The sequence below is a fragment of the Papio anubis genome, chromosome 16, assembly GCF_008728515.1.
Source record: "Papio anubis isolate 15944 chromosome 16, Panubis1.0, whole genome shotgun sequence".
NCBI lineage: Eukaryota > Metazoa > Chordata > Mammalia > Primates > Cercopithecidae > Papio > Papio anubis.
Window position 1 is genome coordinate 30,528,782 of NC_044991.1, and position 24,645 is coordinate 30,553,426.

At 55.4% G+C, this 24,645-nt stretch overlaps 1 protein-coding gene across 3 annotated transcripts in view; it reads left to right on the forward strand.

Moving 5' to 3' along the window:
• The window catches only part of GNB1L (G protein subunit beta 1 like), a 69,286-nt gene extending 47,989 nt beyond the window's left edge, over nucleotides 1-21,297 (forward strand). For all 3 annotated transcript variants that reach the window (XM_003905223.3, XM_021921365.2, XM_021921366.1), the window contains exons 6-8: nucleotides 2,724-2,822; nucleotides 7,250-7,465; nucleotides 20,768-21,297. In XM_003905223.3, coding sequence (XP_003905272.1) covers nucleotides 2,724-2,822; nucleotides 7,250-7,465; nucleotides 20,768-21,019 — 567 coding nt within the window. In that variant the 3' untranslated portion in view covers nucleotides 21,020-21,297. The remainder of the gene's footprint in view (nucleotides 1-2,723; nucleotides 2,823-7,249; nucleotides 7,466-20,767) is intronic.
• The last annotated feature ends 3,348 nt before the right edge of the window (nucleotides 21,298-24,645 follow it).

Here is a 24,645-nt window from a genome sequence, read left to right on the forward strand (position 1 = left end):
CTCAATTAGATGCTTGCCTTATCGCAAGGACAGAGGGCTTTCAGTATCCTGGGTTCTTGCCTTGGTGTAATGGAAGAATTGGATCACACGTGGGCTTGGAGAATGAGTGTAAGGTTTTATTGAGTAGAAGTAGCTCTCAGCAGATAGGGGAGCCAGAAGGAAGATGGTTTTCCCCTGGAGTCGGTCTGCTTGGTGGCCTGGGCTGTCCTCCAACTGCCCGGCCAGATTCCACCTCGTTCTGCTGGTCGATGGCCTGCCAGCATGCCAGCCTCTGTCGGGGTGCTCTTCCACCTTCATGCTCCCCTCGACGTCCTCTCAACGTCCTCTCAGCGTCCAGCTGCTTGTGTCTCTGCTTGCTAGGGTCTTGGGGGTTTTTATAGGCACAGAATGGGGATGTGGCGGGCCAGGGTGGTCTTGGGAAATGCAGCATTTGGGCATGAATGCAGGAGTGCCTGTCCTCACCTAGGTCTGTAGGCACAGGCCCAGGGGTGGAGCCCTTGCCAGGGGACTTCCCTTCCCAGCACTTCCCTGCCCCTCTCCCGTATCATTTGGAAATGTGGGGAGTGAGCCACACAGTGTGGTCTACACCCTCCCAGATCCTCCCCACAGCCCTGACGGTGGCTCTCACAGACCCTTCCTGAAAACAGCAAAGGGACAATGGTGGCAACACCCAATGACAGCTTGCTGCTGCTCCCTTAGCTGGGATCACAGAGGCGGCACATGGGTCATAACTCTGGTCCCTGCAGGCCACCCAGGTGCCTGTAGCTCTTCACACAGTGGCCATGCTGATCCTAAGAGGAGAAACCCTGTCCCAGAGTTGCTGTTACTTGCAGAAGACAAAGAATGGCTAAGCCCACCCTGGCTTCTCCTGGGTTCTCCATGTTCTTCTGCGCCAGGCTCAGTGGCGCCTCGTCTTGGTTTTTGGATGTCCTTGTTCCTATATTTCCATGTTGCTAGAACTTCTCCTTGAGCGGTTTTTCCACAAGGAATCCTTGGTGTCCACGGAGACCTCTGTTTTACCCTCCTGCTTACCATTCTGGCCGGCTTTGGAGTTCAGGCTTGACTACCTTCCCCAGAGCTCGCAGGCCTGGTCTTACCGTCACTGAGCCTCTTGGTTCCTGACTATAATCACCTCTCCCAGTGCTGAGTTCTTTTTTGCCCCCTTCATTGTGTGGCTCTCTTTGTTCCCCGGGGACCTCTTCCGTCAGATGGTTGGCTCACCCTGAGGCCCCTGGTTTCTGCGCTTGATGGGCAGGAGGCTCTATTTGTGTGTGCAGGTATGTACATGTTACCCATGCATGTGTGTGTGCATGCATTTGTGTGGGGCCTAGATCTGTGAGCCATCCCTGGTGCTGAGTGGGGCAGAAGCCCTATGTTCCAGGATGAGCTCCTGGTGCTGAGTGGAGTAGAAGCCCTGCAGTCAGAGGCTGAGCTGCTGTGGGGGCCCCTGGCGAGAGCAGCCTGCCCAGGAAGTGCCGTGACCCTGGTCCATGTACTGGAGGTGGGCGCCTCAGCAGAACTCTGTAGCTGGAAGGACTGGGCTGTGGGCCTAGCTCTCTGCCCTGCCCGGAGGTGACCTCAGCACACCCCCAGCATGCCTGTGGCAGATCTGGGATTCAGACCTGGGGTCCCGGGCCTGTTCTGTGTGGGTTAGTGAGGGCAGCAAGCTTCTCACCCACACAGGCACAGGCCCCTAAGACACAATCCCCCTGCCTGGCTCAGGAGAATAGAGAGGCCAGAGACCACTGGACCAACTGGTATGATTTCTGCCTACTCAGAGCCCCTAGCCTCTGGGGCTCGGACTCCTTGTGTGTAAACTGGGTGATGCCCCATGTATGCCAGGCTCTGCCCAAGGTGACTGTGCATTGATGTTATTGCCATGTTATCGGTAGCTCATTCCAAGTGGTTCCTGTGTAAAACGTGCACCAGGAAGGAGAAGCAGACCGAGGAGAGAGAATCGGCAGGCTCTGTCAGGGGCCAGTGAGCTGCTCTTGCTCGCACCTGGGGAAGTTCAGGGCTGACTGAGCCTCCTCAGTTCCCAGAGTGAGGGCAGAGGGTGCAGGTGGACCTGGATTCCAGCAGAACCACCTGGCAGTCTGCTGCTTGTGGCCTTGGCCATCCCCTGACCTGGCTGTTCAGGAGATGGGTGATCAGCGGGCCTGCACCCCACAAGCCAGCACGGCACATCTCCCAGCCCAGGTGTAGGAGGGCCCTGGCCTGTGTTCAGGGGACCTGGAATGCAGCCTTGATGCACAGGGCACACCGGGGTGCTGGGGGAGCCAGGTTTCCAGGAGCTGCCCTCAGAGGAGGCACATCACATTCATTTCTCAAGTGGGTGGCAAGTCCCTAGGTGCTCCTAGGCAAGCCTTAGAACCATGGCTATGCCTGAGATCACTCATAGTGGTTTGTATGTAAAGCCTGCACCAGGAAAGAGAGAGAATCGGCTGGCTCTGTCAGCGGCCAGAGAACCAGCCTCCTGCTCAACCTGCGCGGTAACGTTGGGAGAGGCCGGGGCAGCTGCCAGGCAGTGACCCGGGAATGGTGCAAGCATTTTGCAAGGGCCCATGCAGCCTAATTAGGAGCCTGGGCTCCCAGGTGACCACGGGGAGGGGCGCAGACAGAAACTCACAGCAGCCCTGGTTAATCGCCTTAAGAGTCTCTTGTTTGTATAGTGCAGACTCGACTTGGCAACGGCCCAAATCAACTTGTTTTCTTACTGTCAGGTTCAGATTCTGGAGATGCCATCCAAGACGTCAGTGTGCGCCCTGAAGCCGAAGGCAGATGCCAAGCTAGGCATGCCCATGTGCCTGCGGCTGTGGCAGGTAAGGCCCCGCGTGCACCAGCCACGCCCTGCCAGCCACGCCCACGGCCATGAGTCATGCTCCATTCAGGATCTGATTTATCGTCAAGCCACTCAGGCAACTCTCCCCCCACCCCCCGCCGCAGGGAACCTGTGCAGCCGCCTCAGTGTCCCCATGGCCCTCTGCTTCCCGCTGCTGCAAGGGGCCTCCCGTCAGCATCCCAGGAGAGGCCTGGCTTCAGCCAGCAGCGGTGGCAGCAGGTCCTTGTCCTTTGCAGGCTTGGGTGGGTTCACCCCGCAACCAGTGGTGCCCTCCAGTGAGCAGTGAGGAGGGGACAGTGGTGTCTGCCAGCACCTCAGTACTGGGGCCCTGCTTAGGGCAGGGCGGGCCACGCTGACTAACTACAGCAAGCCTGCATGTCCCCGCTTTGCTTGGAATTAATTTTTGTTACTTCTTTGCCTCTTAGAGGCAGGAGTGGACTTAACACAATGACATTCCCTGAGGCCGCACTTGGAATTTCTGATCCACGAACACTTCCTTCCTTCTCAACTGTTCTTTGTGGTTAGACAGGGTTGGAAGGCATCAGCCGGGGCCCAGGTCAGGATTGCTGGGAGGGACTCTTCTGGGCCAGCTGCCTCCATGCAGCACAGCTTCCTTGAGGCCAGCTTCCTCCCTCATCACCCTCCAGGCCAGGTGTAGCTGCCCTCCTCGGGGCTGCTCATGTCTAGGGCTGCAGAGCAAGTGGTCCCATGCATTGACTTGCAAAGAGCCCCTTAGCCCTGAGCTGCCTCAGAAGCCCATGGTAAGGGGTCACCAGCAGCACCCTTCCCGGGGCCCTAGGTCATGCCAGGCACCCTCCTTTTCTTTTTTTTTTGAGACGGAGTCTCGCTCTGTCACCCAGGCTGGAGTACAGTGGCCGGATCTCAGCTCACTGCAAGCTCCACCTCCTGGGTTCACTCCACTCTTCTGCCTCAGCCTCCCGAGTAGCTGGGACTACAGGCGCCCGCCACCACGCCCAGCTAATTTTTTCTATTTTTAGTAGAGACGGGGTTTCACTGTGTCAGCCAGGATGGTCTTGATCTCCTGACCTCATGATCCACCCGCCTTGGCCTCCCAAAGTGCTGGGATTACAGGCGTGAGCCACCACGCCTGGCCCAGGCACCCTCCTTTTCTGTCGACTCTGAGAACTGCCCTGGGCTGGGCCTTTACCAGGAGGTGACTCTGGTTCACTGCCTCTTTGACCTCCTCATGAGAGCAAGACTGGACGGGCCTCTGCAGTTGGTGGGCGTCTGCATGCCCTGCAAGGCCCACCAGGACGGGCACCCCCAGAGGCCCTGCCCCCAGCTTTTCTCTCTCTCCATGTGACCAGAAAGCGGGCGCCCCTTATTGCAGTCAGCTTCCCGCTGTGGTTTCTTGACTGAGAAGGTTCACTTGGAATTTGGGGTCTCCCGTGGGCTGATCCTGTGGTGCTACTTCTGCGGCTGTGGCCTTTTGGGGAGAAGCCCTCATGGGAGGCAGGGCAGCTTCTGGGGGGCTCACCTGGGATGATGAAACTCGGTGCCAGCAGGTTCACAGCCGGGCCACAGGGACTGCAGCGGAACCTGGGTCATTGGCCTCCATGTGCCCAGACAAGCCTCCTCCAAGAGCTTGACAGGGGTTCTGCTGGGAGGAAAAACGCCCCCCAAGGCTGCAACCCCACAGGCAGTGGGCAGGGCGTCCAGATCCTGGGAAAGGGTGTCCGAGGCCGCACCGCTCCTGTTCCACCCCTTGGGAAACGTGGGTCATTGCACAATCATGTAAAATTCCAACAGAAAAATGCATAGAAAGGGATGTACAAACTTGTTAAGGTAATTAATGTAGTTGACAGAGGACAAATCGCGTTTCTGTTGGTGATGGAGATCCAGTGTGAAGCATTCCGCTAAGAAAAGCCGACATTAACTCCACATGTTCCCTTTTCCATCCCCAAGCCTGAGGGTCGGGTTATAATTTGTCAATCCAATTGTGGCACAGTGGCTTGACTTGCTATTTTTTTTCTGAAACACTGAGAGTTTTCTTTTCTTTTCTTTACTTTTTTTTTTGGGGGGGGGGCAATCTCATTTTCATTTTTTATTTATTTAAACATTTAAAAAATTTTTTAAATCTTTATTATATTCTTATTTTGCTCCTTAAAGCAGCTGACCTGCAACATAAGAATAATTGTTATTAATATATAAAAGATCAGGACCTATGTCAAGCCTGAGGCAGTCACTGGCACAGCCCTCAGGGCAAGGGCCCCTCCAGCCAGCCCTGCCCTGCTTCCTGGGGTACGGTGCATTGAGGGCTTCCCACGGCCCCCGACCTGCTGTGTCCCTCTGGGGCTGCCAGTCAATAGGAGGGGTGCAGAGTGAGGCCTGGCCTCCAGGTCTCATCTGCAGGCAGAGAGAAGGCAGAGAAGAACAGATCTGGGAGACTTCAGATCCTCTCCCCAGCAGAGGTCGGGCAGCATCAAGGCTGTGGGCACCGAAGTGCCCCAGCCACAAGAGGACTGCCCTGCCTGTGGTGTCTGTCACTGGGGAGCTGCAGGGACCAGGGGCATAGCAGAGGCTGGCAACCACAGGGCAAGCCCCTCCAGGCCAGGTTGGCTTCTGCTCCGGCCACCCTGTGGCACGATGGCAGGCAGGTCAGTCACACACACAGTCCCTGCGCTGGCCATGGCATCTGAACTCAGAAGCAGTGGCTTCACACAGGCGCTAGGCTCGGAGACTGCCAGAAGGACGTCAGTGACGGGAGCAGCCCCGGGCAGTCTCAGCTCTGGCAGTGGAGGACAGTGCCAGGGAGGAGGGTGGCGCAGGCTGGGAACAGGCACCGCCACAGAGCACTGCCTGAGGGGAGCGGGTCCAACGGGGAGAGTCTTTGGAGTCAGCTTCTGGGGCTGGTCTGCATTCCTGGTTGGGATGCAGAGTGTTCCCAGCTGCTCTCGCCTGGCCCTCACCCACTCTGAGTTCAGACACACCGCTTACCAGGGGGAGGCCCTTCCAGGGAGCCAGGGCTGCCTGCAAGGAGCTCCTGTGCAGAGGGCGTGGCACCCATGTCAAGGAGGAAGGTACTGTGGGTCCTGCACGCCTCATTTCCCAGCAGGTGATTTGAAAGGTGCCAACGTGGAGCTCCTCCCGGGGATAAAACAGCACACACAGCAGCATGGCCAGGGCTTCTGTGGGGAGGGGCAGGGCGCTGAGTACACTTGGGGGCCTGGGGCAGCCCTGCCTCCCAGGGACAATGTGGACTCTGGCAGCAGGGCATGACTTGGGACGAGGCCTGGGAGGAGATGCCCCGGGAGGAGACGCATCGACCACCACTTGCCTCCGCCCGGAGCCTCACTCTTCTCAGTTTCGTCTGTGTGAACTCTGTTATTAGAACCCAGCGGTTTTACAAGTCCTTTCCAGGGACATGTTTGAGGACCACTGGACCAGCTCTGGCCTCAGGTTCACATGCCCACATCCTGCAGGGCACAGTGACTGTCCTTCTGTCCCTGGCCTGGCCATCCCCTCCAGGTCAGGGCAGTTGGCCTCAGGCTCCGGGCCTGGCTCCCCCGGTTCCCTGGAGCCCTGGTCCTTGTGCTGTTTGAGGACTCAGCATCCCTTTGTTAGGTACACACCCTGGTGCCTTCCGGCTCCCCCAGGTCTCCTTGCTCAGCCATGCCAGGTTTCTCTGGGCTGTCATTCTTGGTGCCGGGGACTGACGGCTGTGTCCCCAGGGTGATGCGGAATCCTGCAGCGCTCTCCTCCTGCAATTATTCCAGAGGCTTAACAAACGAGGCGTCTGCCCAGGGCTCGGAGCCCTCTGACCTGCGCCCTCATTCATCACAAGAGCTCGGGCAGCTCGCGCCAGGCTTCAGGGGCGGGGGCTTCAGCAGCCACATTGACAAAGCACAGAGAGTTCATTTTTCATGGAGATGGAGCTCACGGTTTCTTCTGGCTGGCGGCTCTAGACAGGTGACCAGCCCCAGTGAGCAGTGGCCACACATCTTAGGCCTGGGGAAAGGAGGCAGGAGGACAAGTCCCTGTGCATGGGAGAGGTGGAGAGGGTTGGCAGCACTCACAGTGGCTGGTGAGTGCCCAGCATCACCCCTTTGGGCAGAAGCCAGGATGAGCACATGCAGGTTGCAGGGCTGGTGAGAAGTGGTACAGCAGTGGGAGACCTCGGGCTCAGCTCTGTGCCCTCCGCCCCTATGTCCTTGGGTTGCCCTAAGGGCAGCCGTGCCAGTCCCATGCTGACAGCATCAGCCATCCAGGGGCTGTACAGGAGGGCACTGGCGGTGCAGAGCTTCTGAGCTGTGGCAGCCACGTGGAAGACATGGGAGATAGCCCCAGCCAGCAGGAGGGGCAGGAGATCTCCAGAGCCCCTTCTCCCCCAAAACTCACTAAAGTCAGAGTCCTTCTAGGAGCTGACTGCTCTGCTGTTCCCCACAGGCTGACTGCAACTCCCGCCCACTCCTTCTGGCCGGCTATGAGGATGGATCGGTGGCCCTGTGGGACGTCTCTGAGCAGAAGGTGTGCAGCCACATCGCCTGCCACGAGGAGCCCGTCATGGACCTTGACTTTGACTCCCAGAAGGCCAGGGGCATCTCGGGCTCTGCGGGGAAGGCGCTGGCTGTCTGGAGCCTGGACGGGCAGCAGGCCCTGCAGGTCAGTGCGCCAGGCCCTGGGCCTCATTTATCCTCCTCTGCACTAACAGTCTGATAGGCTGAAACAATATTTAGGCATGAAGAGGAGCTGTTGCAGATCCCTGGCTAATTAATCACTTGGAGGCGGGTGCAGGGGGGCTGTCCATGGCTGGCGCAGGAAGAAGGGGGCGTGGGCGCTGGCAGGGTGTTCACATGGTTTGGGTTTCGCCCAGACCTCGGGTTCATGCCATTACATCTTGTCCATCTAGAGAAAGGCACGCAGAGTCCAGGAATACTCAAACCCCTTTGTGAAAACTCAGAGGAATTTGGTCAGTAAGGAACTGATTAATAAAAAAAAAAAAAAAAAAAAAAACCCAGTGTGGAAAACTGCAAGGAGCTGTGGCCCCCGTGGTGGTCTGGAGCTGGCCCGAGGAGGCCGTTGCTCACGGGCAGTGGGAAAGCCCAGCAGGAAGGCAGGGAGGCCTCAGGGCCGCCTGGCGGTTGCTGAAGATCTTCCCGGGGTGTCTCCTGGGCTCTCCTGGCTGGCGTGGCTCGAGGGGCACCGTGGTGTCCCTGTCTGGGCCTGTGGCTCCAGGGCTCAATACAGGGTAGCCTGGCCTACACATGTGGCCCCATTTGGGATGGGAGGGATCGGGTCAGGCTGGTGGGAGCAAGGGGAGCCTCCTGTTCAGGTCTCACTCTGGTGCAGGTCTCGGGGCTGCAAAGACCATGGGGGATGAGGTGCTGGGTGTGGCCTGGGTACATCCTGGCTTCTGGGGGGTGGACAAGGAGCCCCCATTCACCAGAAGCCTTGGAAGCCGGAGACTTACCCACAGCCAGCGAGTGGCCTGATTGCCCAGTCTCCTGAGTGAAGGGCCTCCAGGGGGAGCTGCATGTCCCGTGAGGTGGCTACTGGCAGCAGCAGCAGCTCCCAGCCTCACTGAGGACAGGGCCTAGGGCTGCCCTTCTCTGTGGGGCTGTGGTCCGGGCTGTCTGTATGACAGGAGGCCACAGGGAAGGCATCCCTTGGGCCCCCCAGGCGGGGCAGACTTGCCAGCATCCCCAGCAAGCCTGCTGCGCCTCACGCTCGCCCAGCCCTGGCCCCTGTGGGGCGGGGAGGGCTCACCTCGGGTCCGTCAGGCCCACTCCTGAGTAGGCACCATCAGAGCCTTTGAAGCACATGGTGGAGCTGCGAAGAACGGGCCCTGAGTATCCTGAGTAGGCACCAGGATACACAGAGGGGCAGGGTTCTGTGAGCGGCCCCAGTGCCCTGTGGGCATCACCAACCTGTGCGGGCACATGGCAGACTTGCAGGAGAGCTGTGTCCATCCATTGCCCATCCGTCAGCTGTCCTGGGGGTGGGGATGCAAGTCCCTGCTGTAAGTGGCAGAGCTTCTCCTGTTTCCCCGGGAGGAAGGGTCTCCTGAGGCCTAGTGGGCCTGTGTGATGGGTGGATAAGAGTCATCATGATGCCCATTCTTAGCAGCTAGAAGCTGAGCTGCTCCGGGCGCTGGGAGGCTGAGCCCCTCTGGGTGCTGGGTCTGCATGTCTGGAAGGGGCATCTCCCTCCCACTCCCTCCCTCCTCAAGCCTGGCAGGGACCCTGCAGGGCGCCCCCATGGGGTCCAGTGTTCACTTGGCACTGGCTTGTCCTTCACCAGTCTGACAGTAAAGGGCTGAAGACCCAGGCAGCTTCCCTGAGAGCCCCCAGAAGGCTCTTCCCTGCAGTCCCCACCCCTGCGCCCAAGACCCCGGGAAGGGGCCCTCCTGCCGTCCTGGCCCAGATCTGCCTCGTCTCTCCTGGCGTGCTTGGGAAACAGCTGCTGGAACTTAAGACTGTAATTTATGGGGCACGTTCCAGTCCAGAGATGAACTTGACCGGATTAATGAACTGAAAAGTTAAAGCAAAAGGGGGACCAGGTATTAATGAATTGAAAAGTGACAGCAGAAGGGAGAACCAGGAACTGGAAGTGGTTGGCGTGGCTGTGGCGTGCTGGGCAGGGCATCGGCCCGTGGTGCACATCAAAGGAGAAGCGCTTCCCCTACTGAGCCCTGTGTTGCATGGGCCAGGAGGAGGCCTGGGAGGGGACAGGTGACCCCAGGGACAGGGGACAGGGAGCTGGAGAGGCTGACATGCCACCCTCTGCCCAATGTCACGTCTTAACATTGATCCTAGAGGCCCTGGAGACTGCAGGTTCTGTAAAGCCCGGGCTTCAGGGAAAGCCTCTGGGGGCGCTTTCGGAGGTGAGCTGCCTGAGAGCGTTCTTGCCACTGAGAGCAAGCAAGGTGACTGAAGGTCCTCAGCACCCACAGGTGTCCTCACCCACCGCCTGCACTGTGACTCCTCGGCCAAGAGCCACGTGGGCGCGGCTGTGTGTCCCTCGCACCCTCCCGCCGAAGCCTCTGATAAGCCAAGATCAGTCTCCCCCCAGCGGGTGCTGGGAGCGGAGACGCAAATGAGGTTCCCGGAGCAGAGCATGGGTAATCGGAACCAGATGGTGGCCTGGCCGCGCCACGCATTCCTGGCACCTGAAGTCATGCGCTATGAGAGACACTGGTGGCCAGAGATCCTTCCTGGAAGGGCCAGGTCCAGGCTGGGGCTTGGCCAGGGGCCGCGATGGTGACGAGGAGGCTGCCCACATCAGGATGCCACCTGAGGGTGCCTTGGAGGCAAGTGGCAACTGGCGCCCTGCCTTGCTAAGGTGGCTTTCCCACGAGCCGTCGCAGTTAGAGCCTGCGTTGTCATCAGATACAGGTGGTACGCAGGCCCTCTCCCTCCCACATTTGGGGTAGCGCCCACAGCCTTGAAGCGGGGACTGATTTACAGCCAGCCATATTCTGAGGCCTTTAAGTAATAATGAGGCTCCCCTACTCCAGACAGCCCTGGCCTGGGAAGTGGACCAACCGTGGCTCTCCCATGAGGCACGGCCAGGTGTCCCAGCTGCGCTCCCATCTGCACAGCAGTGGTGGCTGCTGCCGCCGTCTGCCAGAGGCTGCCCTTTAGAGGGCAGTAGCAGAGCTGCTGGGCAGCCAGGAGGGAGGGCAGAGGGCCCTGGGTCAGCTCCCCGTGCATCGCATCAGGAGGAGAGGCTTGTGCAGGGCGTGGGCATGGTCCCACCTGCCATGAGGAGCACAGTAGTGCAGGGCCCTGGCTGCCATCACTGCAGGGCCAGGACCGGTCCTCTTCTTCAGGAACACAGGGCTGGAGCAGGCCCTAGTCTTTCTCCAGGAGGCCCCACCAGGCTTCCTGCATTGTCCTCATTTCCTGCGGGAAGCTGGTCTTTGCACCTGGTTTTCTTTACCTCGATGCTGTCACTGCTTTCTGAGAATGGCTGAGGTGGGTGTGGGGTCGCTTCTGTCCCTGCAGGCAGTGGCCGCCTGGCTGGTGGGTAGGCACAGCCGGGCTGCTGGGCAGGAGGAACTGGGCATCTCAGCCTCCCACAGGTGAAGACACGCAGTCAGGACTCCTACGGAAACCTCCCCGCGCGCCTAGTGGCTCCAGGCATTCAGCAGCTCTTTTCTCCCTGGGAAGGACCTTCCGGCAAATTCCTATCAAGAGGGCCCTGAGCAGGCCCCAGTGGCTTCCAGTGAGGGCCATGGCGTGGGGCCCGGTGTTTGCTCTCTACCACTGACTTAGGGCAGAGGTCATAGGAGAGAAACAGGTGACAGTGATGGCATCAAATCAGCCTCCTGTTCTTGTTCCCAGCCACCAGTTCCCTCCCTGGGCCACTGTGTTCTGGTCCCCCAGAGCAGGGAGAGGCTCCTGGGTCTGCAAGCACAGGCGGTGAACCCCACACGCGTGACACGTACATGCCAGCATCCCCCCACGGCCCTGCACAGCAGGTGCTGGCCTTGATGGCCCCTCAGCCGGGTCACAGGGAGCCAAGTGGGGAGGCAGGGGCTGGTGTGGAGGGAGGGGAGGCAGCCCTGAGGCCGGGTGCTCTGCACACTGAGGCCAGCCTTGGCTTGTGGTTGCCAACCAATGGCTGTGTGTCGTGCTGCAGCACGTTCAGCTGCTTGTGTGTGCACAGGCAGGACGCTGCCAAGACCCCTAGAGCCAAGGTCTGCCAGGCAAGAGAGGTAGAGGACAGGCAGAGCATCTGGGATGTGCCGGGACTGTGCTGGTTATAGTGGGGGATGGGAGGGGAGGGGCCATGAGAAGGGTCAGGGCTGCAGGCCTTGGTAAGTCCATGAACAAGGGGGCTTGCGCCCAGGAGACACCTTGAAAGGGCAGGACGATGGGCCTGCAGGGGCTTGGCCTTGAGGGACAAGCTGGTGTTGAGGTAGGAGGGCAAGGTGGCTGAGAGGGCATGGCGAGGCACCGACCTCACTGAGCAGGAGCCTAGAGCAGTGTCAGGGGGCGCAGGCGGTGGTATCCCAGGCCGGGGTGAGGGCTGTGGGTTATTTAGTGGCATCTCCTCGCCAGGTAAGGCTCCTCCCACCTCTCCTGGGGAAAGAATCTGGGTCTTGAATGGGTGCCTGATGTCACCAAATGCTCTCACTGTATCTCTCTGACTCATACAGGTTTTCTTCTTGAATCTGTTCATTGCATTGTTGGCGTTTTCTTAAACATTAAAACAACTAATATCCTCAGTCTGTCCCTGGATCTCAGGAAAAAGTCCTGAAATCACCATGAGCGCCCCCCACGTGTGACATATGCTCTGCCCACTCCACTGGGCTGGGCCGGAACTGCCCAGGGCCACAGACTGACTTGGGTCTCCCTCTCCCACCACCTGCCTAGTGACAGGAGCCCCGGGCTCAGGAAGCTGGTGGGGAGCGTCCCCTCTTCTCCCGATGGATGGACACATTTGGGCGGTGGAGGTAGGGGGTTGTGAGTGACTGTAGGTTGGTCTTCGCCTGCACTATTACTGAGCAGTTATTTTCTCTGCCCGGGTTGTTTCCTTTGTGGACTAATTTAGGTTTCCTGATTTGGGGAATTTTTCTTTTCTTTTTTTTTTTTTTTGAGACGGAGTCTCGCTCTGTCGCCTGGGCTGGAGTGCCGGACTGGAGTGCCGGACTGGAGTGCAGTGGCCGGATCTCAGCTCACTGCAAGCTCCGCCTCCCGGGTTTATGCCATTCTCCTGCCTCAGCCTCCCGAGTAGCTGGGACTACAGGCGCCCGCCACCTCGCCCGGCTAGTTTTTTTGTATTTTTAAGTAGAGACGGGGTTTCTCCGTGTTAGCCAGGATGGTCTCGATCTCCTGACCTCGTGATCCGCCCGTCTCGGCCTCCCAAAGTGCTGGGATTACAGGCTTGAGCCACCGCGCCCGGCCAATTTGGGGAGTTTTTCTAGGAATGTGTGGGCCTACAAATCCTCAAGGTTATATTCCTAGTGACCTTTTTTGGACTGCTTGTGATGATTGTTTAAATTTCTGCCGCATTCAAAGCTCTGTCCCTGCTTTATTCCTGATCAGTCTTGTATGTGTTTGTCCTTGAGCATTTCTATCTTTCTGTTCATCATTTCTGTCCTTGCCATGCTCTCCCTCCATCCCATGTCCCCTGAGTTGCATCTGCTGCCCTGCTTGGGGTCAGGTGCACAGCCCGTTGGCACTCAGCCTTCCCTTGCCCGCCCCACATGGAGCCTGTTTCCACAGGTGACCACCCAGCTGGGCACCCTGGTGCAAGAAGACATTGTCTTCCTCCCCTCACTTCCAGGCAGACCCCATTTTTATTATTTTTTTTCCCATGTTCCTCATTTGACACAAAGACCCCATTTTTATTTGTTCTCTGGCTGCTGAGTTAATTAGAATGTTTTTATGGTTCTGAATGTTTGATTTTTTCCCCCAGTTATTTTTTAGATTTCAATTTCTAACTTAATTAACATTGTGGTCTGGGAACAAGGTCTGAATGATATCAGTTCTTTGAAATGCAGGGCCGTCCAATTTTCATAAGCACTGCACATGTGCCAGGGAGGCAGTGCTGGTTGTCAGATGCCCCGCTGCACACGTGAGTGCCAGGCCCATGTGTCTACTGATTCTTAGGCCTTTAAGTCATCCTGCAGGGGACCAGGGTCCCCAGCAAGTGCAGAGAGGCCCGTCCAGTTCCCTTTTGCCGGGGGCCTGTCTGTGTTTGCTTTATGCACTTTGAAGCTGACCTAGGAATATGCCAGTTTAAAATGGTAATTCCCTAGTGAGTGAGGTCTTCTCTTCATTCCCCCTCATCATCTCTAGAGAGGACATTTGCCCCAAAGCCTATTTTTCCAACTAATTAATATGGCTCAATCCAGGTTTCTTTTGGTCGCTACTTCCCTTTATAGCCTTATATTTTAATCATTTTACCTCCAACCTTCCTGGCCCTCCAGGTGTACACACATCTCTTACGGAACCAGTTCTCACATCGATAACTGCATTTCATGTGTGAGCGTTGCCCTGGGCATTCTTACATCTCAGGCCCTCCTTCTGGGAGCCAAAAAGTACATCCTTTAGGGATTCCTCGGGCAGGGGCTTCTTGGTGGCTGTGCTGGTGGCCTCGGAGTGCACGGGCCTGGATGCCGAGGGGCCGTTCTCTCAGCAGCAGCAGCTGCTGGGACTCGGATCTAGGTCCTGCCACTTCCCTGGGCTGCTGAGAATTCAACTCCCAGCCTGGCCACCTTCCGTGTGGCTCAGTCCCATAAGCTTTGATTTATTGTGTCTTCATTTCAATTCAGTTCAGAATATTGTGATTTCCTCTTTGATCTGTTGTTTCCTTGGGGGGGTGTGTTAATTTCCAAATATTCGTTGATTTTGTAGCTATATCTTTAATCTAGCTTAATTCTGTTGTCAGTGAATGCACGCAGTGCAATTGCAGTGTTTAGAAATTTATGGAGGCTTGGTTTTGGCCCAGCACATGGCGTGTGTCAGGGAGTGCACCACATGGACTTGAAAGGAGCGTGTGTTCCACAGTTGTGGGGTGGAGCCTTCCGTCAGCCTGACCCAGGTCAGTGGACGTGGTTCCAGTCTTTAATATCCTTACCGATTTTTTGGTCTAGTTTTTTTTAACAGTTACGCAGAGAAGGCTCTTAAAATCTTTAACTGTGATTGCACACATGCCTGTTTCTTTGTCTCTGCCAGTTTTGCTTCATGAGCTTTGAAGCTCTGGGGCTGAGTGCGGGTGTGTAGGCGCTGAGATGTCACCTCGTCTTGGTGCAGGGCCTTTTTCTCAACACAAAGTGTCCCTTGTCTCTTGTAATGCTCTTTGTCTTGAAGTTGGCTTTGTCTGATGCTAAACAGTAGCATCGACTTTCTTAGGTTTGCCCTTTGCATTTTCCTCCCTGCTTCTACTTTCAATCTGTCTTGACCTCTTGACATTTAAAAAGCATCTTTTTTTTTTTTTTTACTTTTTTATTTTTTTTTTTTGAGACGGAGTCTCACTCTGTCTCCCAGGCTGGAGTGCAGTGGCATGATCTCGGCTCACTGCAACCTCCGCCTCCCAGGTTCAAGTGATTCTCCTGCCTCAGCCTCTTGAGTAGCTGGGATTACAGGCTTGTGCCATCACGCCCGGCTAATTTTTGTATTTTTAGTAGTGAAGGGGTTTCACCATGTTGGCCAGGCTGGTCTCGATCTCTTGACCTCCTCGTGATCCGTCTGCCTCAGCCTCCCAATAAAAAGTATCTTTAGAAGACAGGTGTGTCTTGCTTTGTGATGCTTTCTGACAATCTCTGCCTTTTAACTGGTACGTTTAGTCTGTTTGCATTCACTGTAATTATTGACATGTCTGGGATTAAGTTTAACATCTCTATACTTATTTTCCACTTCTCACTTCCATTTTTGACCACTTTTCCTCCTTCTCGACCTTCTTTTGTGGTAATCAAATATTTATTTTTTAGTATTCTGTTTTGTTTCCTCTATTGGCTTCTTAGCTAGACCTCTTGCCACTTTTGTTCCTAAGTGGTTGCACTTCAAGAGTGGGCACCCTTCTCAAAATCTCCTTAGAATCAGTGTTGTTCACATCCCGTCTCACAAACATGATGACCTTGTGCTGGTGCAATCCCTCCTACTCACCCTTTTAGTCTTTCCGTGACTGTTGTGATCAACATCTACACACATTCAAAACTGTACCTTACAATATTAATTTTCGTTTTCTTTGAGGCAAGGTCTTGCTCTGTCACCCAGACTGGGGTGCAGTGTTGCAATCACAGCTCACTGCACCCTCAAACTCCTGCCTCAGCCTCCCGAGTAGTTGGGACTACAGGCACGTACCACCATGCCTGGCTAAGTTTTTGTAGAGATAGGGTCTCACTGTGTTGCCCAGGCTGGCCTTGAACTCCTAGGTTTAAGCAATCCCACATGCTGGGATTACAGGTATGAGCCACTGCATCTGACCAGTTTTCCTTCAAATCATCAGTTAAAAAAAAAAAAAACGTACAAGAAATAAAAAACGTAACATGTTACATTTACTCACCCCTTTGCCATTTCTGCTGCTCATCCTATAGACCCAAGGAGCTACTTACATTTTTTTGTAGTGCAATCCTGCTGGCAAAAAATTCTCTAGCTTTTATTTATCTAAAAAATGTCTTCATCACCCTCCTTTTTACAGAATCCTGGCTATGGAACTTGAGAATGATAGTTTTATTTTTCCTCGTGCCCTGTAAAGATGTTGTTCCTTGTTTCTGATGAGAACTCATGGTATCCTATCATTTCCATGCATGTAATATGTCTTGCACCATGGCCGCTTTCAAGATTTTTTTTTTTAATCTGTGGTTTTCAGCAGTTTGACTATCATGTGCCTAGACAGATTTTTTTTCTTGTCCTGATTGGGTTCTGTGAGCTTTTCATCTATATATTCGTGTTTCTCATTAAACTTAGGAAATATCCAGCCACTGTTTTTTCTTGACCATTTTCACTTTCTCCTCCTTCTGGGGCTTCTGTGAGTTACGAGGTTTGATAGCATCCCATGGCCCCCTGAGGTGCTGTTTGTTTTGGTTCAGTCATTTTTCTCCCTCCTCTTCAGATTGGGCAATGTCTGTTGATCTGTCTTCTAGTTCACTGACTTTAAAAATAAATATATTTCCAATCTGCTGTTAAGCCTATTTGATACAGTTTTCATTTCAGTATTGAGCTTTCCAGTTCTATATTTTCTATTATGATTCTTTTTTATAATTTCCATTTCTCTGCTAATAGTTCCTATTTGCTCATTGAAGACAATTTTTTGGTAATTATTTGAATATATTTTCCTTTCATTTGTTTGAACACATTTAAGTAGTTTCTTTAAAGTCTTTATCTGATATGTTCAACATCTCTGCCATTTTGGGGTCAGTTTCTATTAACTGCTTTTTCCCCTTGACTATGGGTCATATATTCCTGCTTCTTAGCACGTCTAGTAATTTACTGTTTGTGTGCCAGACATGGTAAATGATACATGCTGAATCTCTGGGTTCTGTTATTTTGCTCTGAAGAGTGTTTGCTTTCATTCTGGTGTGCAGTTCAGTGACTGACTGTTCACCTTGAGCTTGTGCAGGCTTGGCTTTTGGCTTTGTTAGGGCAGGTCTGTGGAAAGTTCATTCCCAGGCTTGTTAAGTGGGGTGGAACTCAACTTCCAAACTCTGCCTCTCCTGCAGACCTTGTCAGGGCTTGGTTTCAAGTTTTGTTCTGGTAGATCTAGGGTAGGCCATACTCTAAGACAGAATCCTGTTCCTGAAGTGATGCCGTTCTGGTAGCTCAGCTGGTCTCAGGCTGTCACACAGTCTTTGCACTCAGGCTGACTGGACCCCCAGCAGTGTTGACCTCTTGAACCTGTTCTGTTTAACTCTGCAGCTCTGGTTAGCCCTGTGGAGTCCACCGTGAGCATGCGCAGTCCAGCCCTCACACAAGACTCATAGGGACCCCTCACACAGTCTTCAGCTCCCTCCGTTCCTTTGCCTTGCCCCATGGATTTCAGCCCTCTGACTGCTCTAGATTCTGATCTTTGCCTCCTCAGCTTAATGTGACCACTATGTTCTGCGTGGACTTCATGCCGAGGGCATTGTCTCCAGGCAGAGAGCTGTGGGGGCATTTGGGAGGCCCACCTCATCAGCTCCCCTTCTCTGCCTAGTGTTTCCTGCCTGTAAACAGTTGCCTTGTGTATTTTGTCCACTTTTTATGGTTGTTTGCATCAAGAGGACTAGTCTGGTACCAGTTACTCAATTATAGCCACTTTCCTATTGTTCTTGCTTTATGGATGATATGTCAGTTTACTGGCTAAACAGATATTTACAGTTATTTTGGGGGGTGGGGGGCACAAGGTCTTGCTCTGTCACCCAGGCTGGAGTGCAGTGGTGTGATCATAGCTCACTGCAGCCTCAAACTCCTGGGTTAAGCAATCCTTCCACCTCAGCCTCCCAAGAAGCTGGGACTACAGGTGCATGCCAGCATGCATGGCTAATTAAAAAATTTTTTTGTAAAGACAGGATCTCTATATGTTGCCCAGGCTGGTCTTGAACTCCTGGGCTCAGGCAGTCCTCCTGCCTTGGCCTCCCAAAGTGCTGGGATTATATAGCTCTTCACTGGGAATTGTACTCTTTATCATTGTTAAGTATTTTATATAACCTTACCTAATGCTTTGGCCCTAAATTCAAATATTCCTGTTATTCAGATTACCCTGTTCTTCTTGTTTGCATTTTCCCAGTATATCTTTGCCAAGAGTTCCTTTGGAATCTCCCTTGTACATAGCACAGATTTGGATTTCACTTTGAAATTCAATCATAAACCTAGACTCAAATGATCCTCCAACCTCAGCCTCCCAAGTAGCTGGGACTACACAACCACGCCTGGCTAATTTGTAATGTTTTTAAAAGACAGGGTCTCACTCTGTTGCCCAGGCTGGAGTGCAGTGGTGTGATCTTAGCTTATGACAGCCTCAAACTCCCAGCCTCAAGCAATCCTCCTGTCCTTGCCTCCCAAGTAGCTGGGATTACAAGCATGAGCCACCACACTCAGCCTGTTGAGTATATTTAGATCTTTTTATAACTTTATGCAGATATACAAGGGAAATACTAGGAAACAAAGGCACCTACAGTGAGGTGGGATAGGAGAAGGAAATGATGCTATTTTTGTCATTACTTATGGTGGGGGAGCTCAGATAATCTCTCGGGGATGAGGTTGACTATTATATCTTTGGCCCCTAAGGACAAAAACTGAGCTAAATCAGTGAACTTAACAACCATCCTATCTCTCTTAGTGCCTCCCATATTTCTGTGAGTTATATAACCGGTTTCACAGCCATAATCCCCATATTGTCTTAGAGCTAATCCTATAGGCAAGTGGGTCCAGTGCTCCCTGCCAGACCATTTGCAGCAGTTCTCCAGTTATCTCTTGTGAGACTGGAGTTAATCTCCTAGTCCTTCAAGAACAGCTTATGGCTGCAGGATTCTCTGAGTTCTTACATGTTCAGAAATGTTGGTCTGTTGTTTTTATAGTTGAGCGACAGTTTGGCTGGATATAAAATGCTTGGACCTTGCTTTCCTTCTCAGCCTTTGCAGGCATCACCCCATCATCCCTTGGCACCCATGTGGCTGCGGAACATTCTGAGGACGGCCTAAACGGCACCCTCATCATCAACACGGTCTTTTTGTCTGGCCATCGAAAGTTTTTTAGCTATGAAGTCCAATAACTTTATTAGAGCGTATTTTTTTTTTTTTTTTTGAGACAGGGTCTCACTCTGTTGCCCAGACAGGAGTGCAGTGGCAGTGATCTCAGCTCACTGCAGCCTCCATCTCCTGGGCTCAGCTGATTCTCCTGCCTCAATCTCCTGAGTAGCTGGGATTACAGGCACATGCCACCACCTCCAGCTAATTTTTAAAAAAATTCTTATAGAGATGGAGGTCATGCTGTTTTACTCAGGCTGGTCTCAAACTCTTGGACTCAAGCAATCCTCCCACCTCAGCCTCCCAAACTGCTGGGATTACAGGCATGAGCCACCACGCCCAAACTGCCGGGATTACAGGCATGAGCCACCACGCCCAGCCCATTCTGCCCACTCTCCATCATTCCTGCCCTTTGTGTCCCTGGCTGTCCTGTTAAGAGTCGCTGCTGCTGCTGATTCTCCTTCATTGCTTTGAGTTTTCTTCCAGTTCTCCCCTGAGCTCTGCCAGGTCAGCTTTCCTCCTCCGCGTTCTTCTGCTTTGGGTTCTTGTTTTACAGACGGGACGCAGAGCCAGAGCTTAATTCATGAAGTTTTCTTTTGTTAATTTATGACAGCATTGCTTGGTGACACTTTCCATTGGCCTCTGCTGAATGTTGCCATTGTTTTTTCCTGTTTCTTCTTCCTTTTTCCTTGTGCTGTCTTTGCAGAGATGTGTGATTCGCAACTGAGGGCAGCGTGGCCCCCATCGGGAGGCCCTTAGAGAAGAGGGTGCTGACGGAAAGCTCACAGTGCATGGGGCTGGTGTGGCAGGAAGTGGCCCTTGTTTCTTGTCATCATGGTGGCAAAGTGCCTCTGTCATTCAGTGTGTGGGCACAGAGGTGCCAAACTTCCTGCAGCACATGGGACATGTCGCCCTGTGGAACCAAGAAGTGCTGTGGCCACAGAGGCAGCGCTAATCCCCCAACTCCCCAGCTCCCTGCTTGTTGCAGGCGAAGAATGTCAGGGAGGGGCCGGGGCAGGAGGCTTCCTGCGCACCCAGCGCCGAGTGTGGGACGCTCGGCCCAGGAAGAGGCCAGCGCCCCGACAGCCCCATGCACATAGGATCTGCCTGTGTGGCTCCGGGTCTTGTGCAGTGCCCCACCCCCTCTCAGAACCCAGCCAGGGATGTTGCCCCCACCGGGCAAGCGGCGCTGTGTGGTTCCTGCCGCCTCCAGGGCGTCTCCCCCTTGTCCCCGCCTCATCCTGCCAACCCCCCACTGGGTCTCGCTCTTGGCAGCGCTCCCAGCCCTGTTGAGCTTGGGGGTTCACATACCTCATGGTTTTGCTGAAGACGGAGTTTGTATTTCTCATCCTCACCAGCTTTGGGGTGGTTGTGAGGTTCTCTTGGGAGAAGTGCCAGCGTTCTGCTGCCGTCAAGCCCAGGACGTGGCCTCTCACTAGGCACTAGGGTGCAGTGTCTTCCCCGGGGTGAGGGGCCCCAGGATCCAGCCCCTCTCCTACAGCTGGGACATCCCTGTCTCTCTGCTGCTCTCTGACTGGGGAAGGAGTCGGTCAGAGCTGGTGCAAGGAGCAGCAGGGCAGGGCCGAAGACCAGTCTGAGGGGAGGGCTGGAGTCCCCCATCGTGGTCTTAGGAAGAGTAGGAGGTCAGCTGTGCGGGAGCGTGTGCCCCTCACGTCCCGGGCCTGTGGGCCTGCGTCTCTCCTGGTTCCAGCTGCAGGTGGGGCGCCGGGGACAGCACTGCCTCACGGGCTTAAGCAGTGGCCTAACGCCTCTCCTCACTCTCACAGGTGCGTGGGACTCATGAACTCACCAATCCCGGGATCGCCGAGATCACCATCCGGCCAGACCGCAAGATCCTGGCCACCGCAGGCTGGGACCACCGCATCCGCGTGTTCCACTGGCGGACGATGCAGCCGCTGGCCGTGCTGGCCTTCCACAGTGCCGCCGTCCAGTGCGTGGCCTTCGCCGCCGATGGCTTGTTGGCCGCGGGCTCCAAGGATCAGCGGATCAGCCTCTGGTCGCTCTACCCACGCGCGTGACTCACCCACTCCCCTCCCGGGAGACAAGGAGGGCGGGCAGGGAGGTGGGCATCGGGCCCCAGCCTTGACCTGAAACCTCAAGGGCCTCTGAGGACCAGCAAATCATGGCCCAAGGACCACGAGGTTGGTGTTTCCTTTTGTGGAGTGTGTCATCACAGGACGGTGACTCTGGGGGCCAGCCAGAGTCCTGGCTGTCCAAGGCCTATGGGAGATGTTGGCTTGGGCCTGCTGTGTTGCCAGCTGAGGGTATTTTATAATAAATTTCCATTGCCAAGTTGCAGGCTTGAGGTGGGAGCTTCCTGAGGAGGCCCTGGTCCCCCACTTAGCATCAGTGCCCTCAGACCCCCACCAGGCAGGATGCTCAGCCCCACCCTCACCCATTGTTGAATGGGCCACCTCAAGTGTGGGTTTCCTGGGCCAGGCCTCGGGAGATGATAGGCCCCAACCACAGCTGCCTGTCGATGTCCACGTGACCCCTCGCCCTGAGGAAGCCAGGAGCTCCCAACACATAGGTTGAGGCCAGGATCAGGATCAGGAAGTAACTGAACTCCCTAAAGAGTGAAGCTGATGCAGAGAAAGATGCCTGTGAGGGATGGCAACGGGGGCTTGCAGCGCACAGGGCCAGGCCAAGGGATGGCAAGGGGGGCTTGCAGCGCACGGGGCCAGGCCAGATGTGGGATCCAGGAGCGCATGCCTGCCCAGAGAGGGTGCAGTGGGGAAGGCACGCAGGGTGCGCCTCCAGGTGAGTGCTGGGCAGAAGGCACGAGAGCAGCGAGGGAGTGACAAGCACTGCCTCACAGCGGCCAAGGCCACAGTCACAGCTGCAGCTGCACACAGGGTGGCCCCCAGGGCACAACACAGCAAGAACAGGACTTAGCAGCCAGAGCCTCACACTGCAGGCAGCCGGGCCCAGCCTGGCTGGTCGTCTCCTCCTAAACGCGGGTGTTGATTAGGAAAGAACCATGACCCTGAATATTGGAGTGGGGCCCATGAGCAGATCCAGAGGGGCCGGGACCACAAACGCCTGCGTCTGCCCTGATTGCCGGAAGAGCCCCTCTAGCTGAAGGCCCAGGGCAGTTGCCCTGCAAGGCCTTGCCAATGCTCCTTGGGACCCCCACCGAGGCTTCTAGTCCTAGAACTAGACTAGAGTCCAGCAGGCCCCCGGGGTGAGGTACAGAGGGTGACCCTGAGAGGGGCGCCAACCTCCTGCAGGACCACGTGGCATTTCCAGGTTTCCAGGCAGAAATCTGGAGAACATGTGTGGGACGGATCGGAAGGGTGTGGGATCCAGGTGGCCAGAGCATGGGTGGATTAGGGGAGTTCCTGGAACAGACCTGCTAAACGGAGGGCTGGACTGGGCGCTGCAGCTTGGGGCCAGGAAGGCTCCGGCGCCGGGTTGGGAGTGGGGGGCTGGATTACAGCCTGAGGGCGGCTGCACTGGGTTAAGTGGATGTGGCCAGCCGCCGTGGGGTACGGTCGAGGAGGGCTTCCAAGGCCTGGGGATGGGGGTGTTGGATTTGTCAGTGAGACCTTGGCATCCACTGCAGGGGGTCCCAAGACCGCGCCTCCCAACCCCACTGTGAGGAACATGGTTGCTGGGGGGCCCAGAGTCCTCGAGGGGTCCTGTGACCACTCTTCTCTGTTGGTTCCACCAAACGGGAATGTCAGTGCTGGCCGGGAAAGCAGCCCCTGGCCCAAGCTTGGAGACCGCCCGACTTGGGCACTGACCTGGCCCCACTGGACAAGGGTGGCCACCAGGTGCCAGGACCTTTGGAGAGGGGGGCCCTGCTGCTTCTCCTTGAGTGTCCCGTAGCCAGCCACCGGGATGCGTGGGGCACTCCGGGAGGGATTTTCATTCACATCACTGAGGTGTCAGGGAGGGGAAGGGTCCTGGGTTTAGGCTGCAGTGACTGCAGATGCTGAGGGAGCTGCACCCTGGGCACTCATCATAGGCTGTCACGGTGAGGGAAGGTGTCAGGTTCTGACATCCCCACGACAGCGGCAGGGTAGGTAGATTGAGAGTTGGCCTTGAAGTCTCCCTACATGCCCTTGACAGCCTTGCCAAAGCCATGCCACTGGGCACATCTGCCCCACCTCAGCTCCCACCCTGAGGGTTCTGGGCCTCTGCCCCTTCCCCTTTTTATGTCCCTGTTATCTTTGGCATCATCACTATAGTTACAAAACTCCCTAGGTCCCACAGCCACAAGGCGTGCATCCCACATGAGGGCCCAGGTGTGCGCGCCAGCATGATGTTGGCGAGTGGCGCTGCCTGCCGGCGTCTTACCTACAGGCCATGAAGAGCTGTGGGCAGGGATGTACAGACCTTGAGTCGACCCCTGGCCCTTGTGCGTTCAGTCAAAGGCACAGGCAGGGCAGATGGCAGGCAGCTGCCCCCTAACCTGGCCCTGAGCTGCGTGCCCCAGGCCATGTGGCGTTGAGCAGTGTCCAGGCACATCCGGTTCCGAATCTCAGTGTGCAGGGGTGGAGTCAGGGGACAGCATGAGTCCTGCATGCCTGACACAGCCCTCACCCCTCCAGTGCACAAAAGGGCCAGGTGCCCGCATCTGGGTGGCTAGGCAGACAGGGCCCCCCTTGCCAGGCAGATCCAGCTTCTGAGGCCTTATAAACGTCCTGTGGAGGGCGGGCCCAAGACTTTCATTCACCTGGCTAAGCTGCCTGGGAGAGCAGCAGAACCAGTGCTGGGGTCCGAGCCGGCCAAGAGCAGTGCGGCCCTCCTGGTCCTGTTCCTCTCTTGAGCTGCTCTGCGGCATCTACAGCAGGGCCATGTGGCTCTGGACAGGCTGGCCTTTGTGTCAACAGAACCTGGGTCGTGATGAATCACCATGCATCTGACTAGCCTTAAAACCCCCACAACAGAAGAAGAAACAGGGTCCCAGTTCCAGACATCCAGCTTGGAAAAGATGTACTTGGACATTGGCGATATCTTCCTAGCAAACAGCCGCTTCCTGTAGGCTGGCAGGAATGCCACCAGAGCCGGCAGTGAAGACATTTAGTGGGGAGGAGGGGTGGCCCGGAGGCAGCGCCCGAGGGTCAGCATGCAGCTGCTGGGAAGAACCTGGGAGGTGACTCCTGGCAGCATGGCTGGTCGCTGCCATCACGCCCCCAGCCAACCCACCAACTGAGAGAGGCAGCCTTTGTTCATCGGCCCTTCCTCGTCTTCCTCCATAATGCTCCTGGGTAGCAGTGAGGTCTCTCAAGCCAGAGAGAACTTGTGTTTGAAAATAACAGTGGACATGTCTTGCCATTTTTGGTGCCGACTCAGGTAGGTGTGTTCTACCATCCTGTGTTTTTCGGATTTTTTTTTTTTTTTTTTTTTTTTTTTTTTTTTAGTCAGAGTCTCTGTCCCCCAGGCACAATCTTGGCTCAATCTTGGCAATGGCACAATCTTGGCTCACTGCAACCTCCGATTCCCGGGTTCAAGCGATTCTCCTGCCTCAGCCTCCCGAGGAGCTCAGGGCCACCTACATAGTTGCACACCACCATGCCCGGCTAATTTTTTATTTTTTTCTAGAGAAGGAGTCTCGCTATGTTGCCCAGGCTGGTCTCGAACTCCTGGGCTCAAGTGATTAATCCTCCCACCTCAGCCTACTTTCAAAGCACTAGAA